This window comes from Leucoraja erinacea, chromosome 1, assembly GCF_028641065.1.
Source record: "Leucoraja erinacea ecotype New England chromosome 1, Leri_hhj_1, whole genome shotgun sequence".
Classification (NCBI taxonomy): Eukaryota; Metazoa; Chordata; class Chondrichthyes; order Rajiformes; family Rajidae; genus Leucoraja; species Leucoraja erinaceus.
In genome coordinates, this window is record NC_073377.1 from 136,832,104 (window position 1) to 136,856,547 (window position 24,444).

The following is a 24,444-nucleotide window of genomic DNA, read 5'->3' on the forward strand; positions in this document are numbered from 1 at the left end:
GATGTGCGGGGCATGGGTTTTTTTTTATGCACATGGTGCCTGGAACGCGTTGGCCAGAGGTGGTGGTGGTGGAGGCAGATATGATAGTGGTGTTTAAAAGGCTTTTAGACAGGCACATGGATATGCAGGGAATGGAGGGAAATGGATCACCTGCAGGCAGATGAGATCAGATCGTATTTAGGCTTAGGTTTATTATATTCCCTTTCACGATGAACAGTGACAAGCAGTACAAAATGGCCACTGAGGGCCAATGGGCCTATTCCTGAGCTCTACCAGTCTATGATGTATGGGAAGGCAGTGGGGGTAAGGAAAAGGTCATAAGGTCATGTGATAGGATTCAGAATTAGGACTACTCCGCCATTCAATCATTGCTGATCTATCTCTCCCTCTCAACCCCATTCTCCTGCCTTCTCCCCGTAACCCCTGACACCCGCACTGATCAAGAATCTATCTATCTCCGCCTTACAATATATCCACTGAGCTCCCGATCTTGCCCCACCTCACCACAGACACAATCGGGACAATCTACAATTTACAGAAGCCAATTAGCCTACAAACCTGCACGTCTTTGGTGAGGAATGAAACCAGAGCACCCGGAGAAAACCCACACAGTCTCAGTGAGAGGACGCAAACTCCATACAGGCAGCACCTGTAGTCAGGATTGAACCAGGATCTCTACCGCCATGAGGCACCAAACCTATCGCTTTGCCACTGTGCCACCCTGATAGGTCTAGAAAATTACGAGAGGCAAAGACAGGGTAGACAGTCAGAGCCTTTTCCACGGGGTGGAAATGTTAAACACTAGAGGGCACAGCTTTATGGTGAGAGTGGCAAAATTTAAAGGGGATGTCCGGGGAAGTATTTCTGCTTATTCAGAGAATGGTGGGGGGCCTGTAACGCGTTGCCAGGGGTGGTGGTAGAGGCAGATACAATGGTGATGTTTGAGAGACTTTTGGATAGGCACATGGATATGCAGGGAATGGAAGGATATGGATCATGTGCAGGCAGAGGAGAGTTGGCATCATTGTGGGTGCTGCTCTGTATGGAGTTTGTACGTTCTCCCCGTGACCGCGTGGCAGACATTGTGGGCCGAAGGGCCTGTTCCTGTGCTGTACTGTTCGATGTTGCTGCCTTACTGTGCTCACAGCGCCAGAGTCCCGGGTTCGATCCCGACTACGGGCGCTGTCTGTACGGAGTTTGTACTTGCTCCCCGTGACCATGTGGGTTTTCTCCGGGATCTTCCGTTTCCTCCCACACTCCAAAGACCTACTGGTTTGTAGTTAAATTGGCTTTGTATAAGTGTAATTTGTTCCTAGTGTGTGTAGGATAGTGTTAATGTACGGGGATCACTGGTCGGCGAGGACTCGGTGGGCCGAATGGCCTGTTTCCGCTCTGTATCTCTAAACTTATCTGAAGTAATGTCCGTCAGAGTGAGGTGGGGGCTGGGGACTCAAAGGTGGAGACAAAACGCTGGAGTAACTCAGCGAGTCAGGCAGCATCTCTGGAGAGAAGGAATGGGTGCCGTTTCGGGTCGAGACCCTTCTTCAGACTGGAGCTGCATAATCCCGTGGATATCAGAAACTGAGTCCTGTCTAGCGTATAATTCCACCCGTGTCTCTGTGCATCAGCGGGGAAAGATCGACACCATCCCGACTGCTCAATCAGTCTGGAGCCACAGGGTGGCAGAGAACTAAAACAGGCCCTTCAGCCCAACTCAATCCTGCACACAAAGGTGGCCCATCTAAGCTAGTCCCTTTTGTTTGATATGGAAGATCAGATAGAGGACATGCAGAGTTGAGGAATCAGGAACCAGATGACGCAGGGGGAAAAGATTTAATAGGGGTAACAAATTCTTTTTACACAAAAGGTGGTGGGTATCCCTCTAAACCTGCCCTATCCATGTACCTGTCTAAATGTTTCTTAAATGTTGCAACAGTCCCCGCCTCAGCTAACTTCTCCGGCACCTCTTTCCATACATCCACTGTGTAAAAAAAGTTACCCCTCAGGTTCCTATTAAATCTTTACCCCCCTCCCCCCACTCACCTTAAAGCTATGTTCTCTGGATCTTCATTCCCTTACTCTGGGCAAAAGACTGATTTATCCAATACAATCCTCTCATGATTTTAATATATCTTTATAAGATTACCCTTCACTCTCCGGCACCCCAAGGAATAAAAGTGCCAGGTCTCTGGCGTAACACAGGACATAGCCATTCTATCCAAAAGCCTCTTAAACCACTACCGTATCAGCCTCCACCATAGGGTTGCCAACTTTCCCACTCCCAAATAAGGGACAAAGGGTCAAAATAAGGGACAAATTCCCGACGGCAATTCGTTGACCGACTTGGCCGTGGCTGGGTGAATGATGAGTTGGCCCGTATGCTGGACTGCACACAAAGCCCAGCTCGCGGGCCAGCTGAGGAGTTTTGGCCCGGGCGCCGGACTTTGCTCGCGACATTGCAGGGCCCAGGCTAAAACTCCTAAGCTGGCCCGCCGACTGGGCTTTGTGTTCTGCTGCATGCAAATCCGGCACCCCATTCAGCTCATGAACCGATGATTGGCCATGAGAAGGAAGAGTAGTGGTGTCGGCGGTAAGCAAAGGTCCGAAGGTTGGACAGCTGGCCGGGTTGCCGACCGACGGGGCCACGGGCGAGGAGCTGCTGCTGCACTCCATGGGCTGCACTACGTCGGGACGGTGAGGTGGGGCCGGACGCGGCGATCTCACCCAACAGTCCCCTCGACCCGAGTAGTAGCAGCAGTCAAATACGGGACAAGGGCAGTCCCATATGTAACAAAACAATTTAGCCCAATATACGGGATGTCCCGGCTAATATGCGACAGTTGGCAACCCTACTCCACCACCACCCCTGGCAGCACATTCTAAGCCCCACCATCCTGTGTAAAAAAAATACCCACACTATGCATTCTTGAGCACTCTATCGACTTGTTTTTTAATTTATTGAAAGATGCAACATGAAAACAGGCCCTTCAGCCCAAAGTCCATGCCAACCAAGCTAGTACCATGCATTTACGCTCGTCCTATATCAGTGTACACCTTTCCTATCCAGTAACCTATCCAAATGTTTCTTTAAATGTTACATCGAAAATAGGTGCAGGAGAAGGCCATTCAGCCCTACGAGCTTGTTGTTATAGTACCTGCATCAACTACCTCTTCTGGCAGCTCCTTCCATACACCCTCTGTGTGAAAAAGCTACATATGGTCCATGTACCAGTATATGTACCAGTCCCCCCCCCCATTTCTACCTCAGGCCCTGCCCCCCTCTGTTGCTGCCCCATGCCCCCCCAATCTCAAGGTGACCACAGCACTCACGGAGGGGTTTGAACAGGCTGCCACCAGCCTGGTCCTCATTGTTCTCGGTGTCAGATCGGTCGGAAGCTTCCGCTGTCCTTTCCCGCTCTTTGCTCCTCTCCTTCTGGCCCACTCCCCGTCGCCGGTGACGCCTCCTCCTGCGGTAGCTCTTCGGCACGTGAACACCGATGTAGACGGTGTGGTGGCCTGCGAGGCAAGACAAAGGGTTAACTCCCACCAGCCTGCATAACGGCACAGCTCAGACACTGCACTCTGCACTCAAAGTGAAGGGGCTCATTGATTAATATAACATAGAACAGTACAGCACAGGAACAATGTCATAATCACAGAGTGAACCAGTGTGGACACAGGCCCTTCGGCCCAACATACCCATACTGACCAACATGCCCCGGCAACACTAGTCAGAGTGATACAGTGTGGACACAGGCCCTTCGGCCCAACATGCCTATACTGACCAACATGCCCCGGCAACACTAGAGTCAGAGTGATACAGTGTGGACACAGGTCCTTCGGCCCAACATGCCTATACTGACCAACATGCCCCGGCAACACTAGAGTCAGAGTGATACAGTGTGGACACAGGCCCTTCGGCCCAACCTGCCGTGCTGTGATGGTGAATGGCGTAAAATAGCACCGAGTTCACAAACACTCCGTGAAGGTACTAAAACTGTTGTCATGACAACTGCAGGCCTAATCCCGGGTTGGGAAGAGGATTTAATTTAAATTGGGCAGGTGTTGGGATAATGATGTTGAGGTGTGGCGAGCCAGAAGCAGCTGGAGAAAGCACACGTTTCAGAGTTACTAGTGAGACACTGCTGTTGTTCTGGAGTCACGCATACAATCGTAGACTCATTCAGCATGGAAACAGGCCCTTCAGACCCACTCACCTCTGCTAACCAGAGAGTTATAGAGTGGTACAGTGTGGAAACAGGCCCTTCATCTAACTGTTTCTTAAATGTTGGGATAATCCCAGCCTCAACTGCCTCCTCTGGCATCTCGATCCATACACCCACCACCCTTTGTGTGAAAACATTGCTGCTCAGATTCCTATTAAGCCTTTCCCCTCTCACATTGAACATGCCACAGTGGTAGAGTTGCTGCTTACAGCGCCAGGGAACGGGGTTCGATCCTGGCCTTAGATGTCGTCTGTACGGAGTTTATACGTTCTCCCTGTAATCTCGTGGGTTTTCCCTGGGTTTACCGGTCACCTCCCACATTCCAAAGATGTACGGGTTTGAAGGTTAATTGGCTTTGGTAAAATTGTAAATTGACTAAGTGTGTAGGATAGTGCTAGTGTACGGGGTGATCGCTGGTCAACGCGGACTCAGTTGGCCGAAGGGCCCGTTTCTACGCTGTATCTCTAAAGTCTAAAGTAATTGGGTATTTTTAACGCAGAGATTGATAGATTATTGATTAGTAAAAGTGTCAAAGGTGACAGGTAGAAAGCGGGAGAATGGGGTTGAGAGAAAAAGATAGATCATTCACAATCGAATGGCGGAGTAGACTGGATGGGCTGAATGGACCAATTCCACTCTGACAAGATCATATGGGATAGCCCTGGGAAATCAGGGGTTAAGGGGCTAGTACCATTCACAGATGTAGCTGGGAGCGGCTGACATGACAACTTGTTCCAACTAGAGGCCACAGGAGAAGGCAGGGAGTCCACCATCACAGTACGTCAACACCAGCATTAGACTTTAGAGATACACAGCGGGGAAACAGGCCTATCGTGCCCAACAGCGACCACCTGCACTAACCTACACACACCAGGGGCAATTTACACTTTACAGAAGCCAATTAACCTACGTCTTCGAAGAGTGGGAGGAAGCCAAAGTAAAACCCACGCAGTCACAGGGAGAAAGTACAAACTCAGTACAGACAGCATCCATAGCCGGGATTAAACCTGGATCTCTGGCACGGAGGCAGCAACTCTACCGCTGTGTCACCGTGCCACCAAGCTCACATATGTTCAGGTTTATTATTGTCACGTGTACCGAGGTACAATGAAAAGCTTTGTTTTGCATGCTACCCAATCAGGCCAGATAATACTATGCATAAATACACTCAAGCCAAACTCCAGTACAATAGGTAGAGCAAAGGGGAAGATACAGAGTGCAGAATATAATTCTCAGCATTGTAGCGTATTCGGGGATTTCAACTACAAGGAGTTTGGACAAACGTAGATTGTTTTCCCTGGAGCGTCGGAGGTTGAGGGGAGACCTGATATAGAAGTATATAAAATTATGGGAGGCATGCTGTAGATAGGGTAGACAGTCAGAATGTTTTGCCCAGGGTGGAAATGACAAATGCTAAAGGGCGTAGCTTTAAAGGTGAGAGGGGTAGCTTTTCAAAGTTATGCGCATGGGGCAACCTTTTCACACAGTGAAAAGGTGGGGGCCTGGAATGCATTGCCCGGTGTGGTGGTGGAGGCAGGTAGTGGTGTTTAGGAGACATCTGGGACATGGATATGTAGCGAATGAGGGGTATGGGTCATGTGTGGGCAGAGGAGATATCTTTAATTTGGCATCAGTTCAGCACAGGCATTGTGGGGACAATTTGATATACTTTTACCAGCCTCCTACACTCCTGGGAAAACAATCCAACATCTCCCTATAACTTGCTTAGATTACTTGGGAGATACAGTGCGGAAACAGGCCTTTAGAGTCCGCGCCGACCAGCGATCACCCCGTACACTAGCACTATCCTACACACTGGGGACAATTTACACTTTAAGGGCCTGTCTCACTTGGTGATTTTTTCGGCGACTGCCAGCATCATTGACTGATGTTTCAGGTCACCGAAAAAATTGCGGCGTGATGTGGTGAAGACGCGGCATGATGACGTGTTGACGTGCGGTGCTTTTTCAAGTGTCGCTACATTTTTTTTGGCGCCGCGGGATTTTGATATGCTCAAAATCTTCTGGCGACACTGATATGTCACCGGCAGTCGCCAAAAAAAAAAAATCGCCAAGTGGGACAGGCCGTTTACAGAAGCCAATTAACCTGCAACCCTGCACGTCTTTTTAGTGTGGGAAGAAACTGGAGAACTCGGAGAAAACCCACGTGGTCACAGGGAGAACATACAAACTCGGTACAGACAGCACCCGTAGTCGGGATCGAACTCGGGTCTCTGACGCTGTGAGGTAGCAACTCTAGCGCTGCACACCCAATCCTGGGTAGAGAACGAGCGGTCACATGGACAAGAGTCCCCATGACCTGCCCCCCCCCCCCCCCCCCCCCCCCCCCCCGCCCGAGATCTTTGGTTTCCTCCCACACCAAAGACGTACAGGTTTGTAGGTTAATTGGCTTAGTGTATGTGTAAATTGTCCCTAGTGTGCGTGGGATAGTGTTAGTGTACAGGGAGGGAGTGAGTTAGCCGTTAGAGAACTGTGAAGGCAAGTTGCTTCCAACCAAGAGCAGGGTTCGTGAAGCAACAGACAAGCGGAAAGAGGGAAATGGAACGCACAGGAAACAGTGAAAGGACGTCTGCAGATAACAGGAAGTGGTACTGTGCAGTTTCCCTGAGGTTAGTGCAAGGTCCAATGCATTTCTTCATAATTATTTATGATTTAGATCAGTCGTGAAGGCACAATCAGGATTGTTTGTGTGCTACCAAGTCCAATCGCACCCATACACGAGTACAATCAAGCTATGCAATTTTCAAATATCCTTTCCACTAATGAAAGGCCTAGATAATTTGGGCCCCATATCAAAGGAGGGATGTGCTGGCATTGCAGAGGGTCCAGAGGAGGTTTACAAGAATGATCCCAGGGATGAGTGGGTTAACATATGACGAGCATTTGTTGGCACTGGGCCTGGACTCGCTGAAGTTTAGAAGGATGAGGGGGAGCTTCATTGAAACTAAGCAAATGGAATGAGTGGATGTGGAGAGGATGTTTCCATTAGTGGGAGAGTCTAGGACCAGAGGTCATGGCCTCAGAATAAAAAGACTTACATTTAATAAGGAGATGAGGAGGAATTTCTTTAGTCAGAGGGTGGTGAATCTGTGGAATTCATTGCCAAGGACATCTGTGGAGGCCAAGTCAATGCGTAATTTTAAAGCGGAGGTTGACAGATACTTGATAAACAAGGGTGTTAAAGGTTATGGGGAGAAGGCAGGAGAATGGGGTTGAGAGGGAAAGATAGATCAGTCATGATTGAATGACGGAGTAGCCTCGATGGGCCAAATGGCCTAATTCTGCCCCAGTTTTGGTCTCCAAATTTGAGGAAGGATATTCTTGCTATTGAGGGAATGCAGCATAGGTTTACAAGGTTAATTCCCGGGATGGTGGGACTGTCATATGCCGAGAGAATGGAGCGGCTGGGCTTGTATACTCTGGAGTTTAGAAGGATGAGCGGGGATCTTATTAAAAGGTATAAGATTGTTAAAGGTTTGGACACGCTAGAGGCAGGAACATGTTCCCAATGTTGGGGGAATCCAGAACCGGGGGCCACAGTTTAAGAATAAGGGGTAAGCCATTTAGAACAGAGACGAGGAAACACATTTTCTTACAGAGAGTTGTGAGTCTGTGGAATTCTCTGCCTCAGAGGGCGGTGGAGGCCGGTTCTCTGGATACTTTCAAGATAGCTAGATAGGGCTCTTAAAGATAGTGGAGTCAGGGGATATGGAGAGAAGGCAGGAACAGAGTACTGATGGTGGATGATCAGCCATGATCACAGTGAATGGCTGTGCTGACTTGACGGGCCGAATGGCCTACTCCTGCAGCTATTGTCTATTGTCTGAAAGATAGGACTGGAAAAGGAATGGTTTAGAGGGATATGGGGCAAACGCAGGCAGGTGGGACTAGTGTCGATGGTGCATCCCAGTCAGCAGGGATGAGTTGGGCCGAAGAGTCAACATAATCAATGACGTGCCATGTCGGCCATTCTTCCTTCTCCCTACAATCAGTTCGGCACAGAGATTGTGGGCTGAAGGGCCCGTTCCTGTGCTGCAAGATCACTAGTTCACAGGTCATAGGAGCATGATGAGGCCATTTGGCCCATTGAGTAGAGATGGTTGAAAACTTCAAATTCCCAGGAGTCAAACCACCAACAACTTCTCCTGGACCACCCATATTGAAGCACCGACCAAGAGAGCACACCAATGCCTCTACTTCCACGGAAGGCTTAGGAAGTTCAGCATGTCCCCTACAATGCACACCAACTTCTACTGCATTTTATCAGGATGCGTCACAGCTTGGTTTGGGAACTGCTCCATCCAAGACCGCGCGAAATCGCTGCAAACTGTGGATGCAGCCCAGACCATCACACCGCAAATTCACACAGCAGTCTGAAGAAGGGGGTCACGGTGGCACAGCAGTAGAGTTGCTGCCTTACAGTGAATGCAGCGCCGGAGACCCAGATTCAATCCCGACTACGGGTGCTGTCTGTACGGAGTTTGTACGTTCTCCCCGTGACCTGCGTGGGTTTTCTCCGAGTTCTTCGGTTTCCTCCCACACTCCAAAGACGTACGGGTTTGTAGGTTAATTGGCTTTGGTAAATGTAAAAATTGTCCCTAGTGAGTGCAGGATAGTGTTAATGTGTGGGGATCGCGGGTCGGCGCGGACCCGGTGGGCCGAAGGGCCTGTTTCCGAGCTGTATCTCTAAACTAAACTAAAAGGGTCCCAACCTGAAACGTCACCCATTCCTTCTCTCCAGAGATGCTGCCTGTCCCGGTGAGTTACTCCAGCTTTTTGTGTCTATCTACAGCCTCCCATCTATTGACCATTTATACCTCACGCTGCCTCGGCAAGGCCAACAGCATAATCAAGCACCAGTCTCACCCCAGTCACTCCCTCTTCTCCCCTCTCCCAAGAGGTATAGAAGTGTGAAAACGCTCACCTCCAGATTCAGGGACATTTACTGCCTCATTGGTGACCCTCGGACTATCTTTGATCGGACATTACCTTGTACTAAACATTATTCCCTTGTCATGTATCTGTACACTGTGGGCGGCTCGATTGAAATCATGTAGTTTCTTTCCACTGGCTGGTCAGCATGCAACAAAAGCACAAAAGTGTCAACATTCTCTCACAACCCCAGAGCTTCCGAGCTCGGCCCCCAAAATCCAAACCGCCCCCAAAACCAAAAGCAGCGGCACTCCCCGCGCCCCTCGCATGCGGCGACCGACGTAACAGACGCTTGCTTCACCTACCAGCCACCTCTTCAGCGTCGCAGACGTGCTTGATAAAGGACGCTCCCCTGTCTAACACGGCTTCATCTTCCATCCTGTAGTAAGTAATAGAAGAAAGATTGGTCGCATTGTTCTTGGCACCAACAATAGTTTGCCAGCAGGGCAGCACGTGCACCCTGGTGCATTCACCCGCCCACGACCGCAGCTCACGGCACCTTACACCCTGCCCTTGACAGGTCCACTAGCCGGCAAGATATGATAAACAAGATAATCCCCCTCTGCCTGGCCCTCTTAAAGCAGATTGAGTTTGACATGCCCTGATGTGACAGGCCCTGGACTGCCAACACAGTCCTCGCTTACTTTAACATGAAGAGAGACACAAAAAGCTGCGGCAACTCAGTGGGCTTTCGTCTCGGGAGAAAAAGGAATAGGTGACATTCTGGGTCGATACCCTTCATCAGAGAGTCAGGGGAGAGGGAAACAAGAGATAAAGGCGGTGATGTTGAACAAATGAATGAAAGACATGCAGAAAAGGAATGATGATCAAGGAAATGGTCCATTGCAGGTCAGGTGAAAATGAGTTATACAGACAATGAAACTCAATAGGAGGGCAATGAAACTAGTGTAACAACTAGGAAGAGAGAGGGGATGGAGAGAGGGGGAAAGCAAGGGCTATTAGAAGTTAGAGGTCAATGTTCATGCACCTGGGGTGTAAACTACTCAAGCAAAATATGAGGTGCTGTTCCTCCAATTTGCGCTGGGCCTGGGAATGTGTTGAGACCAACTCCATTATCTGTACCTCTCATAATCTTTTATACATCTAACAGGTCACCATTCAGACATCTTGCCCCCAGAAGAAAAATAGCCAGTCTATCCAACTTCCCCCCATAACTAGATGGGCTCCCATCCAAGGGGGTGGTCTATGAGTTGGTTGTAGAGGGACGCAGCACAGCAAAGATCTCGGGTGGTAACCGTATATCTATAGCCCCAGTTCCAGCATCTCCACTCGTGGAAACATGGAAAGGCGGCATGATGGCGCAGCGGTAGAGTTGCTGCCTTACAGCATCAGAGACCCGACTACGGGTGATGTCGGTATAGAGTTTGTGTGTTCTCCCTGTGACCGCGTGGAGTGTTTCAACCGACACTCCAAAGATGTGCAGGTTTGTAGATTAATTGGTTTCAGTAAATTGTAAATTGTCCCAAGTGTGTAGGATAATGCTAGTGTACGGGGTGATCGCTGGTCGGCACACTGTATCCCAAAATCTAATGTAAAGATCAAGGAACAGTCCAGCACAGGCCCCTCATCCCACAATGTCTGTACCGAACTAGATGCCGACTAACTCTCATCTACCTGCACATAATGCATACCCCTCCATTCCCTGCATGCACATAACCCAAGTCTGGCCAACCTCTCCCAATAGCCAACACCTTCTGTAAGGTTTGCCCTCATTCTCCGACATTCCAGAGAAAACAATCCAAGTCTGTCCAACCTCTCCCTGTAGCTGAAACCCTCTAATCCAGGCATCACTCTGGTAAACCTCCTCTGCACCCTCTCCAAAGCCTCCACATCCTTCCTGTAATGAGGGCAACCAGAACTGCATGCAATACTCCACATGCAGCCCAACCAAAGTCATACAAGGCTGCATCATGACTTCCTGACTCTTGTACTCAACGGCCCAACTGATGAAGTCAAGCTTACCACCTGCCTGTTTGACCACTCCATCTACACTTGCGTTCCCACTTTCAGGGTGCGGTGGGCTGAGACCCCAATATCCCCCCCTGTGCATCAATGTGGTTCAATCTCAACATGTATTGTCTCATTATCACCATCCTACTTCTACACTCCATGGAATACAGAGCCAACCTCTTTAGATTTAGCATGGAAACTGGCCCTTCGGCCCACCACGTGCATGCCGACCATCGATCACCCATTCACATTAGCTCGATGCTATCCCACTTTTAATAGACATTAGGACAGTATAGGGATAGGAAAGTCTGAGGAAGGGTCTCTACCCAATACGTCACCCATTTCTTCTCTCTAGAGATGCTGCCTGATCCATTGAGTTAATCCAGCACTCTGGGTCCATGTTCTCCAGAGATGCTGCCTGACCTGCTGAGTTAATCCAGCACTCTGGGTCTATCTTAGGAAAGGTTGAGATCGGTGAGGGCCAAATGCAGGCAAATGAGTCGGCATGGACAAGTTTAGTTTAATTTAGAGATACACCAAGTCCACGCTGACCATCGATCACCCGTTTACACTAGATCTATGTTATCCCACTTTCTCATCCACTCCCTACACATGGGGGGCAATTTACAGAGGGCCAATTGACCTACAAAGGCTGATCTGGAAGTCAGACTTGAACCAAGTTCTGTTGCAAGATCGAGCCTTCTTGAGATTACCATCAATGGAGATTTGTTATGACTCATGTCGTACAGAATGCAGCAAAGTGCAGGAACATAAAAACCAGCAGGTTTCCTGTGCCTAGATCTGCTAACCTTGGCTGCTCATACGCTTGTACGTTTTGGCACACGGCGTGGTGGCGATAACAGCAATCTGGTTCAAAAAGTGGCAGGACTGGGCGCTAAATATTCCAGGATATAAAGCACTCAGGAAGGAAAGAAAGGAGGTGGGTGGGCAGTTCCTATTAAAGGGAAAGAGAGAGAGGGAGAGTGTGTGTGAGAGAGAGTGTGTGTAAGCAAGCACATGTGAGCGAGCGCGAAGTAAGCGCGCGAGAGAGAGAGAGCAAGCGAGAGTGCGCGCGTGCGAGAGTGTGCGCGCATGCCACAGTGCGCGCGCGAGTGTGTGTGTGCGTGTGAGAGTGTGCATGTGTGTGTGTGAGTGTGCGTGAGTGTGTGAGAGTGTGTGTGTGAGAGTGTGTGTGAGAGTGTGTGTGAGAGTGTGTGTGAGAGTGTGTGTGAGAGTGCGTGTGAGAGTGCGTGTGAGAGTGCGTGTGTGTGTGTGTGTGTGTGTGTGTGTGAGAGTGAGAGAGAGAGGAGAGAGACAGACAGACTTGCTTTCAATTCATTTCTGAGGAATAAAGATTAACTGTGCAAAAAAAAAGAGAGAAAGAGAGAAATGAGAGGGTTGTCATTGTGAAAGTGTTGTGTACAAGAAGTCCCTAGTGTGTAGGATAGTACTAGTGCAATGTATCTCTAAAAAGGTCTAAAGTCTAAGTGAAAGTTTAAAAAGGCTGCTCTGAAACGAGGCAAGTCACCAGTGCAGATAGGATGGACCCTGGGATCCTGAGTTAGTTGTTACAGATTAAGTTTAGTTTAGTTAAGAGATGCAGCACGGAAACAGCCGCTTCGTCCCACTGACCATAGATCACCCATCCACTAGTTCTGTGTTATCATAATTTCTCATCCTACACTGCGGACGGCTCGATTGTAATCATGTATAGTCTTTCCACTGACTGGATAGCACACAGCAAAAAGCTTTTCAATGTACCTCGGTACACGTGGCAATAAACTAAACAACACTCCCTAAATACTAGGGGCAATTAACCTAGACACCGTGCCGCCCAAATGCACCATGGTTAAACGCACAGTGTAGGAAGGAAACTGGTTTACACCGCAGATAGACACATAAAGCTGGGGTTCTCAGCGGGTCAGGCTGCATCTCTGGAGGAATGGAATAGATGACATTTCGGGTCGAGACCCATCCACAGACCGAGAGTCAGGGGAGAGGGAAACAAGAAATATAGACGGTAAATAGAAAGCATACTGTTGGGTTGCATCACGGCCTGGTTTGGGAACAGCCCTGCCCAAAACCTCAATAAAATTGCAGGGAGCTATGGACATCGCCCAGTCCATCACACAGACCAGACTCCCCACCATTGACTCCATCTACACTTCACGCTGCCTCGGGAAAGCAGCCGACATAATCAAAGACTTGTCCCTGTCCCACCCAGGTCAATCCTTCTTCTCCCCGCTCCCATCCGGTAGGTTCACCAGGTTAATTCCTGGGATGGCGGGATTGTCATATGCTGAGAGAATGGAGTGGCTGGGCTTGTATACACTGGAATTTAGAAGGATGAGGGGAGATCCTATTGAAACATATAAGATTATTAAAGGGACTGACCCACTGCGGCGACCTAATTGGCGAGTTTAGAAGAGTTTAAGAGTGTTTGAAAAAGTGTCATGTTGAAGACCTCTTTCAACTATGTAGAAGACTAGCTTCGAGTAGCTTCGGGAAAATTGACACCGAATAGTGGAGAGTGAAGACGACCTCCTTCGATCTCCTTTGACTTCCCTTCGACTATGTTGAAGACTATCTACCACTACCTTCGACTACCCTCGATTACCTACAACTAACATGCCGACCTACTACGACTTACTTCGACTAAACCTACGAGTAAAAAAAATATCGAGCATGTTGAAAAATACGCCGCGACCTAGCTGAGGCCTCGAGTACGCGGGGACTACTCTCGAGCCTGAAGGAGAGTTACAAAGACCTCCGAGGACCTTGTGTCAACCATGCTGCGAGTACGAGTCAAGGGCAAATTCTTCTGAACTCGCGGATTAGGTAGCCGCAGTGGGACAGCCCCTTAAGAGTTTGGACACACTAGAGGCAGGAAACATGTTCCTGATGTTGGGGGAGTCCAGAACCAGGGGCCACAGTTTACGAATCAGGGGTAGGCCATTTAGAACGGAGAGGAGGAAAACTTTTTCACCCAGAGTTGTGAATCTGTGGAATTCTCTGCCTCAGAGGGCGGTGGAGGCCAATTCTCTGGATGCTTTCAAGAGAGAGTTAGATAGGGCTCTTAAAGATATCGGAGTCAGGGGATAAGGCAGGAACGGGGTACTGATTGGAGATGATCACCATGATCATATTGAATGGTGGTACTGGCTCGATGGGCCTCCTCCTGCACCTATTGTCGATTGGCAGAAGCTTGAATGCACACACCACCAGACTCAGGAACAGCTTCTTCCCCTCTGTTATCAGGCTTCTGAACAGCCCTTCCATAAGCTAGGGAACTGTCCGATTCACCTCTACCCCATTGCGGACATTGGACTTTGTCTCTGGAACTGATGCGCTACAATGCTGAGAAACCAGCCTCCCATTGACTCCATTTACTCCTCGGCAAGGCCAGTAACATAATCAAGGACCAATCTCACCCTGATCACTCCCTCTTCTCCCCTCTCCCATCGGGAAAAGGTATAGAAGTGTGAAAACGCACACCTCCAGATTCAGGGACAGTTTCTTCCCAGCTGTTATCAGGCAAGTGAATCATCCTACCACCAACCAGAGAGCGGTCTTGAACTATCTCTTTGGTGACCATCGGACTAGTTTTGATCGGACTTTACTGCCTTTCTCTTGCACTAAACGTTATTCGCCTTATTCCGTTGATCCTGTATCTGTATTCTGTGAATGGCTCGATTGTAATCATGTATTGTCTGTCTGCTGACTGGATAGCACACAACAAAGGCTTTTCAATGTACCTTGGAACACGTGACAATAAACTAAACTACATTCGGTGAGCCGAAGGACCCATTTCCACGCTATATCTCTAAAAGATCTCTTTATACTAAAGGTATCAACTCTCCTTTTAATCACTGCTGCATCACTGCAGACATAGTCTGACCCAATGCCTGGTTCCAGCATTTGTGAGTTCTATTTGTGTTTATCCGATTTCAATGGAGAGTTTTGCTGAGATAATGGTCAGATACAACTAAGTCATTATAATGGACGTGGCTTATGGACGGCTGTTGAAAAGGTGCAATGTAGCCGGCTTATTGGCCAAATTTAGTTTAGTTTACTTTAGAGATACAGCGCGAAAACAGGCCCTTCGCACATTAACACTATCCTACACAAACTAGGGACAATTTACACTCCCAAGTCAAATAACCTACAAATCTGCAGGTCTTTGGAGTGTGGGAGGAAATTAAGATCTCGGAGGAAACCCATACGGCTCATGGGGTCTTTTGTCCATGTGACTAGCCATTCTCCCCCTGACATCTCTTCCCAGGACTATGCCACATGTACCAAGGTGCAGTTAAAAGCCTTTTTTGGTGCGTGCTATCCAATCAGCAAAGACTATACATGATTAACATCAAGCTGTCCACAGTGTACAGATACAGGATTAAAGGAATAATGTTTAGTGCAAGATAAAGTCCAGTAAAGTCTGATTAAAGATAGTCCGAGAGTCTCCAATGAGGTAATTGGTGGGTCATTGACCTACCAATGCCAGGAACAAAGGAGACTACAGAGAGGGGTGGACACTGCCCGGTCCATCACAGGTAATGACATCCTCAACATCAAAGGTCCATCACGGGTACTGACCTCCCCGCCATCAAGGGGATCTACAGGAGTCGCTGCCTCAAAAAGTCAGCCAGCATCATCAGAGACCCACACCACCCTGGCCATGCTCTCATCTCGCTGCTACCATTGGGAAGAAGGTACAGGAGCCTGAAAACAGCGACCTCCAGATTCCAGAGCAGCTTCTTCCCAACAAGTCAGCCTGAAGAAGGGTTTCTGCCCGAAACATTACCTATCTCCTTTGCTCCATAGATGCTGCTGCACCCGCTGAGTTTCTCCAGCATTTTTGTGTACCTTCTTCCCAACAACCATCCGGCTCTTGAACACTGCCCAACACTAACCTCAGCAACTGTGATCTTTGGACTTCCATACACTTTGCTTTTGGTTCTACCAAGGACACTATGATGGCTGGCTGTGATTAGTGACGATTCATTCATTGTATTATTAATAGTCAGTGATGCAGTGTGGAAACTGGCCCTTCGGCCCAACTTGCCCACGCCAACCAACATGCCCCCATCAACACTAGTCCCACCTGCCTGCATTTGGCCCATATCCCTCCAAACCTGTCCTATCCATGTACCTGTTCAAATGCTTCTTAACCTCTACCAACCTCTTAAAATGTGATGATTGTATATTTATTTGTGTTGTTGGGCCTGTTTCCGTGCTGTTTAGCTCAATATAAACTATCAGATTGCTGTTAGAAGGATGTTGCATTACCATAATGATCCCAGTATTAGAGTCTCACGATTATGGCTGGCTGCTGTAAGTGATTATTAATTTATTGTATTATTAATAGACTCATAGTCACACAGCACGGCAACAAGCTTTTCAGCCCAACTTGACCACGCTGACCAGCATGCCCCATTACACTGGTCACACCTTTGTCCCATATCCCTCTAAACTTTCCCTATCCATGTACATGTCCAAATGTCTTTTAAACGTTGTTAAGAGTACCTGCCTCAAATACCTCCTCCAGCAGCTTGTTCCATGAATCTACCAACCTCTATGAAAATATTTCCGCTTAGGTTCCTACTAAATCTTTCCCCTCACACCTTAAAGCTATGTCCTCTGGTTCTCGATACCCCTACTCTGGGTGAAAGACACGGTATAATATACACCCAATTTATTTGTCTCATAATTTTATACACCTCTTCTAGATCACCCCTCAGCCTCCTGTGTCCAAGCAATAAAGTCCCAGCATACTCAACCTCTCAACTTGTGGAAACATCCTCATAAATCTTCTCTGCACCCTTTCCAGCTTAACAGTATCCTTTCTATAAAGAAACAAAGAATTGCAGATGCTGGTTTATACCAAAGATAGACACAAAGTGCTGGACTAACTCAGCGGGTCCAGAGCAGCATCTCTGGAGATAAACGATGGGTGACATTTCAGGTCGGGAGCTTTCTTGAAACTATGAAGAAGGGTCCCGACCCAAAACGTCATATCCATGTTCTCCAAAGATGCTGCCTCTCCAAAGATGCTGCCTGACCCGCTGAGTTACTCCAGCACTCAGTGTCCATGTTCTCCAGAGATGCTGCCTGACCCACTGAGTTACTCCAGCACTGTGTTCATCCACAGTTCCTTCCTACTCAAATTTTCAAACTTACTCTCCAAGGATCCCCTTTAAGGATTCAGACCATATCGCACATTATCCTCAACAGAGCTGTGCAAAGTATTTTATCAGGATGCATCACAGCTTGGTTTGGGAACAGCTCCATCCAAGACCGCAAGAAATTGCAGAGAATTGTGGATGCAGCCCAGACCATCACAAAAACCAACCCCCCTTCCATTGACTCCATTTATACCTCAGCAAGGCCAGCAGCATAATCAAGGACCAGTCTCACCCCAGTCACTCCCACTTCTCCCCTCTACCTGCAAGAGGTACAGAAGTGTGAAAACACACACCTCCAGATTCAGGGACAATTTCTTCCCAGCTGTTATAAAGGCAACTGAACCATCTTATCACCAACCAGAGAGCTGTCCTACCTTCCATCTACCTCAATGGAGACCCTCGGACGATCTTTATTCGGACTTTACCCTGTATCTGTACACTGTGGACGGCTTGATTGTAATCATGGACAGTCTTTCGCTGACTGGATAGTCACAACAAAAAGCTTTTCACTGTACCTTGGTAAGCGTGACAATAAACTAAACTAAAATCCCAGTCCACTACGTGTCTACCCCAACCCACTGGGTCACTGTGTGACTACCCCAGCCCACTGGGTCACTGTGTGACTACCCCAGCCCACTGGGTCACTGTGTGACTACCCCAGCCCACTGGGTCACTGTGTGACTACCCCAGCCCACTGGGTCACTGTGTGACTACCCCAGCCCACTGGGTCACTGTGTGTCTACCCCAGCCCACTGGGTCACTGTGTGACTACCCCAGCCCACTGGGTCACTGTGTGACTACCCCAGCCCACTGGGTCACTGTATGATGGCCCCAGTCCACTGTGTGTCTACCCAGCCTTCTGGGTTACTCCAGTACTGTGCGTCTACCCCTGACCGTTGTGGCAGTTTACCCCAGGCACTGGGACCATCCTGTTGACCCGTCCACCAACATTGTCCGGGGGTGGGGGGGGAGATGAGTGCTGGTGAACAGGTTTAGCTGCAATCCAGAGGCTCATTAACACATTCCCACCTCCAGGCACACACCACTCCATTTAGTGAAAACAACAGAACAATAGTAAGCTCCCCCTCACTGGGATCAAAGGGCAACCGACAGGCCATCCTCCCCCAGGCAATGCACCCATTGTACGAATGAGAGAGAGAGAGAGAGAGAGAGAGAGAGCAGGATTTAGACTTTAGAGATACAGCGCAGAAACAGGCCCTTCAGCCCACCGAGTCCGCGCCGACGAGTGATCACCCCATATACTAGTTCTATCCTACACACAAGAGACAATTCACACTTTACAAAAGCCAAATAACCTACAACTGCACGTCATTGGAGTGGACCGGATAAGAACCGGCCCTTCGGCCCACAATCTCTGAGCCCAACATGATGCCAAAGCCAACTCACCTCTATCTGCAAGTGATAGACAATAGGTGCAGGAGTAGGCCATTCAGCCCTTTGAGCCAGCACCGCCATTCAATGTGATCATGGCTGATCATCCAGTCAGTACCCCGTTCCTGTCTTCTCCGCATATCCCCTGACTCCGCCATCTTTAAGAACCCTATCTAGCTCTCTTGAAAGTATCCAGAGAACTGGCCCTCTGAGACAGAGAATTCCACAGACTCACAACTCTGTGTGGAAAAAGTGTTTCCTAATCTCCATTCTAAATGGCTTTCCCCTTATTCCTAAACTGTGGCCCCTGGTTCTGGATATTGGGAACATGTTCCCTGCCTCTAGCATGTCCAAACCCTTAATCCATATCCCTCCATGTCCAAGTGCCCATCTCAAAGCCTCTTAAACACCACTATCGTATCTGCCTCCAACATCAGCCCTGGCAGTGTGTTCCACCACCCTTTGTGTAAAAAACAAAACAAACTTGCCCCACACACCTCTTTTAACCTTTCCCCCTCTTATGCTAAATCTATGCCCTCTATTATTGCATTTCTTCATTCTGGGTAAAAGATTCTGTCTACCGCAATTATGCCTCTCATAATTTCATATAGAGTCATAGAGACAGAGTCATACAGTGTGGAAACAGGCCCTTCGGCCCAACTTGCCCACACCAGCCAACATGTCCCAGCTATACTAGTTCCACCTGCCTGCAATTGGCCCATTTCTCTCCAAACCTGTCCTATCCATGTACCTGTCCAACTGTTTCTTAAATGTTGCGATAGTCCCTACTTCAACTACCTCCTCTAGCAGCTTGTTCCATACACCCACCACCCTCTGTGTGAAAAGTTTATCCCTCAAATTCCAATTAAATCTTTTCCCTTCACCTTAAACCTGGTCCTCGATTCACCTACTCTAGGCAATCTATTCCTCTCATGATTTTGTACACCTCTATAAGATCACCCATCATCCTCTTGCACTCCATGGAATAGAGGCCCAGCCTGCTCAACCTCTCCCTGTAGCCCAGACCCTCTAGTCCTGACAACATTCTCGTAAATCTTCTCCGTACTTCTTCCAAAATCAGGATTCCAAGTAACCTCTTACATTCCACAGACAACAATCCGTCCACTTCTGGTAAACTTCCCTTGCACCCTTTTTCAAGACTATGTTGAGTTTGTATGTTCTCTCTGTGACCACGTGGGTTTTCGCCGGATGCTCCGGTTTCCTCCCAATAGGTTTGTAGGTTAATTGGCCCTCTGCAAATTGCCCCTGGTGTGCAGGGAGTAGATGTGAAAGTGGGAGAACATAGAACTAGTGTAAACGGGTGATCGATGGTCGGCGAGGACTCGGTGGGCCGAAGGGCCTGTTTCCATACTGTACCTCTAAACCAAATTAAAGCAAGATCTGCAGTTAGGCACAAACTACTGGAGTAACTCAGCGGGACATGCAGCATCTCTGGAGAGAAGGAATGGGTCGAGACGCTTCTTCAGGCTGAGAGTCAAGGGAGAGGAAGTCTAGCTGGAAAGATAAGTTGGTGTAAACAACAGATCAAACCAGATGATGATGAGGAAATGTAGAAGAAGGGTGGTTCATTGTTGGCTAAGGGGAAGGTGATAACGACGCATACCAACAGGAATATTTTAATCACGAGGACAATGGAACTAAATTGTAGTAAGGAACTGCATATGCTGGATTAAACCAAAGGTAGATACACAATGCTGGAGTAACTCAGAGGGACAAGCAGCATCTCTGGAGAGAAGAACTTGATGACGTTTCGGGTCCAAACCTTCCTTCAGACTGAAACTAGTCGGAGAATTAGGATGGGAAGGGAAAGCAAAGGTTACTTGAAGTTGGAGAAGTCAATGTTCATACCGCTGGCTGTAAGCTTCCCAAGCAAAACATGAGGTGCTGTTCCTCCACTTAGCGCTGGGCCTCCCTCTGACAATCTCTTGTGTCTCTCTCGTTGCCCTTGGCAATGGGTCTTTGTTACCCAGCCCAGAGGGCACATAATCCACCGTTTAAGGTGTTGAGATGGGCGACACCTACACATTTGGATAGTTTAGTTTGTTACCTCTTACTGACACAGGCATCACAGATACAGTAGCTAGGGTGGTCAAGAAGTCTTTCAGTACATTGGCCTTTGTCAGCCAGGGTATTGAGTTTAGGTTACGATCTTATGTTCACAGTAGTACAAGACGTTGGTGAGGCTGCAGTTAGAGTATTGTGATCAGTTTTGGTCACCATGCTATAGGAAGGATTTTGTTAAGCTGGAAAGGGTGCAGAGAAGATTTATGAGAATTATGCCAGGCCTAGAGGATCTGAGCTCTTGGTTGAGCAGGCCAGGTCTCTATTCCTTGAAGCTTATGAGGCTGAGGGGTGATCTTATAGAGGTGTATAATATCATGAGGGGAATTCAGTCTTTTTCAGTAGAGGGTCGAGAATCTAGGACATAGATTTAAGGTGAAGGGGAAAGATTTAATAGGAACGCGAGGGGCAACTTTTCATCCAGAGGGTTGTGGGTGGATGGAACGAGCTGCCAGAGGAGGTAGTTGAGGCAGGGACTATAAACAACATTTAAAGGACACTGGGCCAAATGCATGGATCGGACAGGTTTGAAGGGATATGAACCAAACGTGGGCAGGTGGGACTAGTGTAGCTGTAATTGGTCAGCATGGATGAGATGGGCCGAAGGGCCTGTTTCCATGCTGTATCCTAGGCACAGAGTTTCTCCCTTGCACACAGCACTGATTGGGTACCGATTGGGGATGATCAGCCATGATCATATTGAATGGCAGTGCTGGCTCGAAGGGTTGAATGGGATGCACTCACACACACATGGGGGGGGGGGGGGGGGGGGGGGGGGGGGGGGGGAGGGGGGGTGGGGGAGGCTGGGGGCGGGGGGGGGGGGGGGGGGGGGGGGGGGGTGGAAGTGCCGTGGCTCGAATCCCTCTCATCCCCCGACTGGGTAACACCCGTCCTCAGCCCATCGACCCACCTCCACATTCTCACCCATAACCCCGACACAACAGCAAAGAGCACCTTGCACATACACACACACAAACACAGAAACACTCACACACAGAGCGAAATGCACTCACGCACATGGAGACGCACTCACACACAGGGAGACGCACTCACACACACACACAGGGAGACGCACTCACACACACACTCACACACTCAAACACATACACACACACACTCACTTACATACACACACACACAGGCACAGACACAGGCACACACACACACGCACTCACACACACACACACTCACACACAGAGAGACACACACACACAGACACTCACACACACACGCACAGACACTCACACGCACAGACACTCACAGAGACACACACGCTCACACACACACATAGACACTCACACACACAGAGACACTCACACACACACAGAGACACACACACACACACACGCATAGACACACACACACGCATACAGAGACACAATCACACAGGCACACACACTCACACCCAGAGATACACACTCACACGGACACACACACTAACACGCACTCGCACACCGAGAGACACGCACTCGCACAGAGACGTCCACTCACACACACACACGCACTCACAAGAGACACTCACACCCAGAGCCACGCACTGACACAGAGAGCCACACACTGACACACAGAGATACTCACACACAGAGACACACTCACACGGACACACTCACACAAAGACACTCGCGCAGATACACTCATGCACAGACACATTAACACAGACACTCACACACACCGAGGCGCACGCACTCACACACAGATGCACACACTCAGAGATGCACACTCACACACGCCCAGAGATGCACACACTCACACGCCGAGACACACACACACATATGCTCACTCACACCCAGAGACGCACTCACACACAGAGAGACACACACTCAGACACGCACTCGCACAGAGACACGCACTCGTGCACACACACAGACACACTCGTGCAGAGACACACTCACACACAGAGACACATTAACACAGACACTCACACACTGAGACGCACGCACTCACACAGACGCACTCACACACGCAGAGCCACACACTCACAGAGACACACTTACACACACTTACACAGACACACTCACACACAGAGACACACTCTCGCACACAGAGACACACTCACACACAGAGACACACTCGCACACAGAGACACACTCGCACACAGAGACACACTCGCACACAGAGACACACTCACACACAGAGACACACGTTGACACACTCTGATATACACAAACACACTCACAGGTACAGATACACACATCGATAGATACACACAGACCCGTATATACAAACACTCTCAAGACACCAATACCCCTATACACACACGCGTGCACTGATAGGCAGACCATATACACATAGCTCACACACACTCGCAAAGCGCACACAGTCCTCTCACCCTCGCACACGCCGTTCTCTCACACACACCTCATTCTCCTCCTCCTCGCCGAGTTCACAGTTCTCTCTCTCACGAGTTCTCTCACACAAATAGAGCTCTCCGACATCTCACACGCACCTCAGTTCCCTTTCTCTACCTCTCCCCCTCACAGTTCGCTCTCTCCCTGCCCCTCTCACACACACACACAGTTCCCTCTCCCCCCTCACACACACACGCCCAGTTCCCTCTCCCCCCACACACACACACACACACACACAGTTCCCTCTCCCACCTCACACACACACAGTTCCCTCTCCCCCTCACACACACACACACACACACACAGTTCCCTCTCCCCCCTCACACACACACACACAGTTCCCTCTCCCCTCACACACACACACACACCCCCACCCTCCCACACCCACACACACTCACACACCCACACCCCCTCACACACACACACACACACACACACACACAGTTCCCTCTCCCCCCTCACACACACACGCACAGTTCCCTCTCCCCCCTCACACACACACACAGTTCCCTCTCCCCCCTCACACACACACGCACAGTTCCCTCTCCCCCCCCACACACACACGCACAGTTCCCCCTCCCCCCTCACACACACACACAGTTCCCTCTCCCCCTCACACACACACACACAGTTCCCTCTCCCCTCTCTCACACACACAGTTCACACTCTCCCCCCTCACACACACACACAGTTCACTCTCCCCCCTCACACACACACACACAGTTCCCTCTCCCCCCACACACACACACACACACAGCTCACTCACTCTCCCCCTCACACACACACACAGTTCACTCTCCCCTCTCTCACACACACACAGTTCACTCTCCCCCTCACACACACACACAGTTCACTCTCCCCCCTCACACACAAACACAGTTCACTCTCCCCCCCCTCACACACACACACAGTTCACTCTCCTCACAAACACAGATAGACACAGAGTTCGCTCTCTCCCTCTCGCTCACACAGTTCCCTTTCTCTCTTCCCCCCACACGAAGTTCGCTCTCTTTCTCTCACACACACACACAGAGTTCCGTCTCTCTTTCACATAGACAGAGTTCGCTCTCCCCCAACACACACACATACACACACATAGACACACACATACACACACACATAGACACACACATAGACACACACATAGACACACACGCAGTCCCCTCGCCATGCCTCTCACACACACGCGGCGCCCACACTGCCTGCTGTAACTCTTCATACAAAGACAAACGCCTCGAGTAGCAGCTCCCTCCCTACCTGGGAGCCGGTGCCGGCGAGTTCCCCTCTC

General features: G+C 49.3%; 1 protein-coding gene across 1 annotated transcript in view; it reads right to left on the reverse strand.

The window, feature by feature from the left end:
• LOC129696731 (electrogenic sodium bicarbonate cotransporter 1-like) overlaps positions 1–24,444 on the reverse strand; it is a 214,005-nt gene that overhangs the window by 189,358 nt on the left and 203 nt on the right. Inside the window, exons 1-3 of the mRNA XM_055634903.1 lie at positions 24,414–24,444; positions 9,484–9,557; positions 3,331–3,516 (exon numbers count right to left, since the gene is read on the reverse strand). The exon at positions 24,414–24,444 is cut by the window's right edge and continues 203 nt beyond it. Of these exons, the coding sequence (XP_055490878.1) occupies positions 3,331–3,516; positions 9,484–9,556 (259 nt within the window). The 5' untranslated portion in view covers position 9,557; positions 24,414–24,444. The remainder of the gene's footprint in view (positions 1–3,330; positions 3,517–9,483; positions 9,558–24,413) is intronic.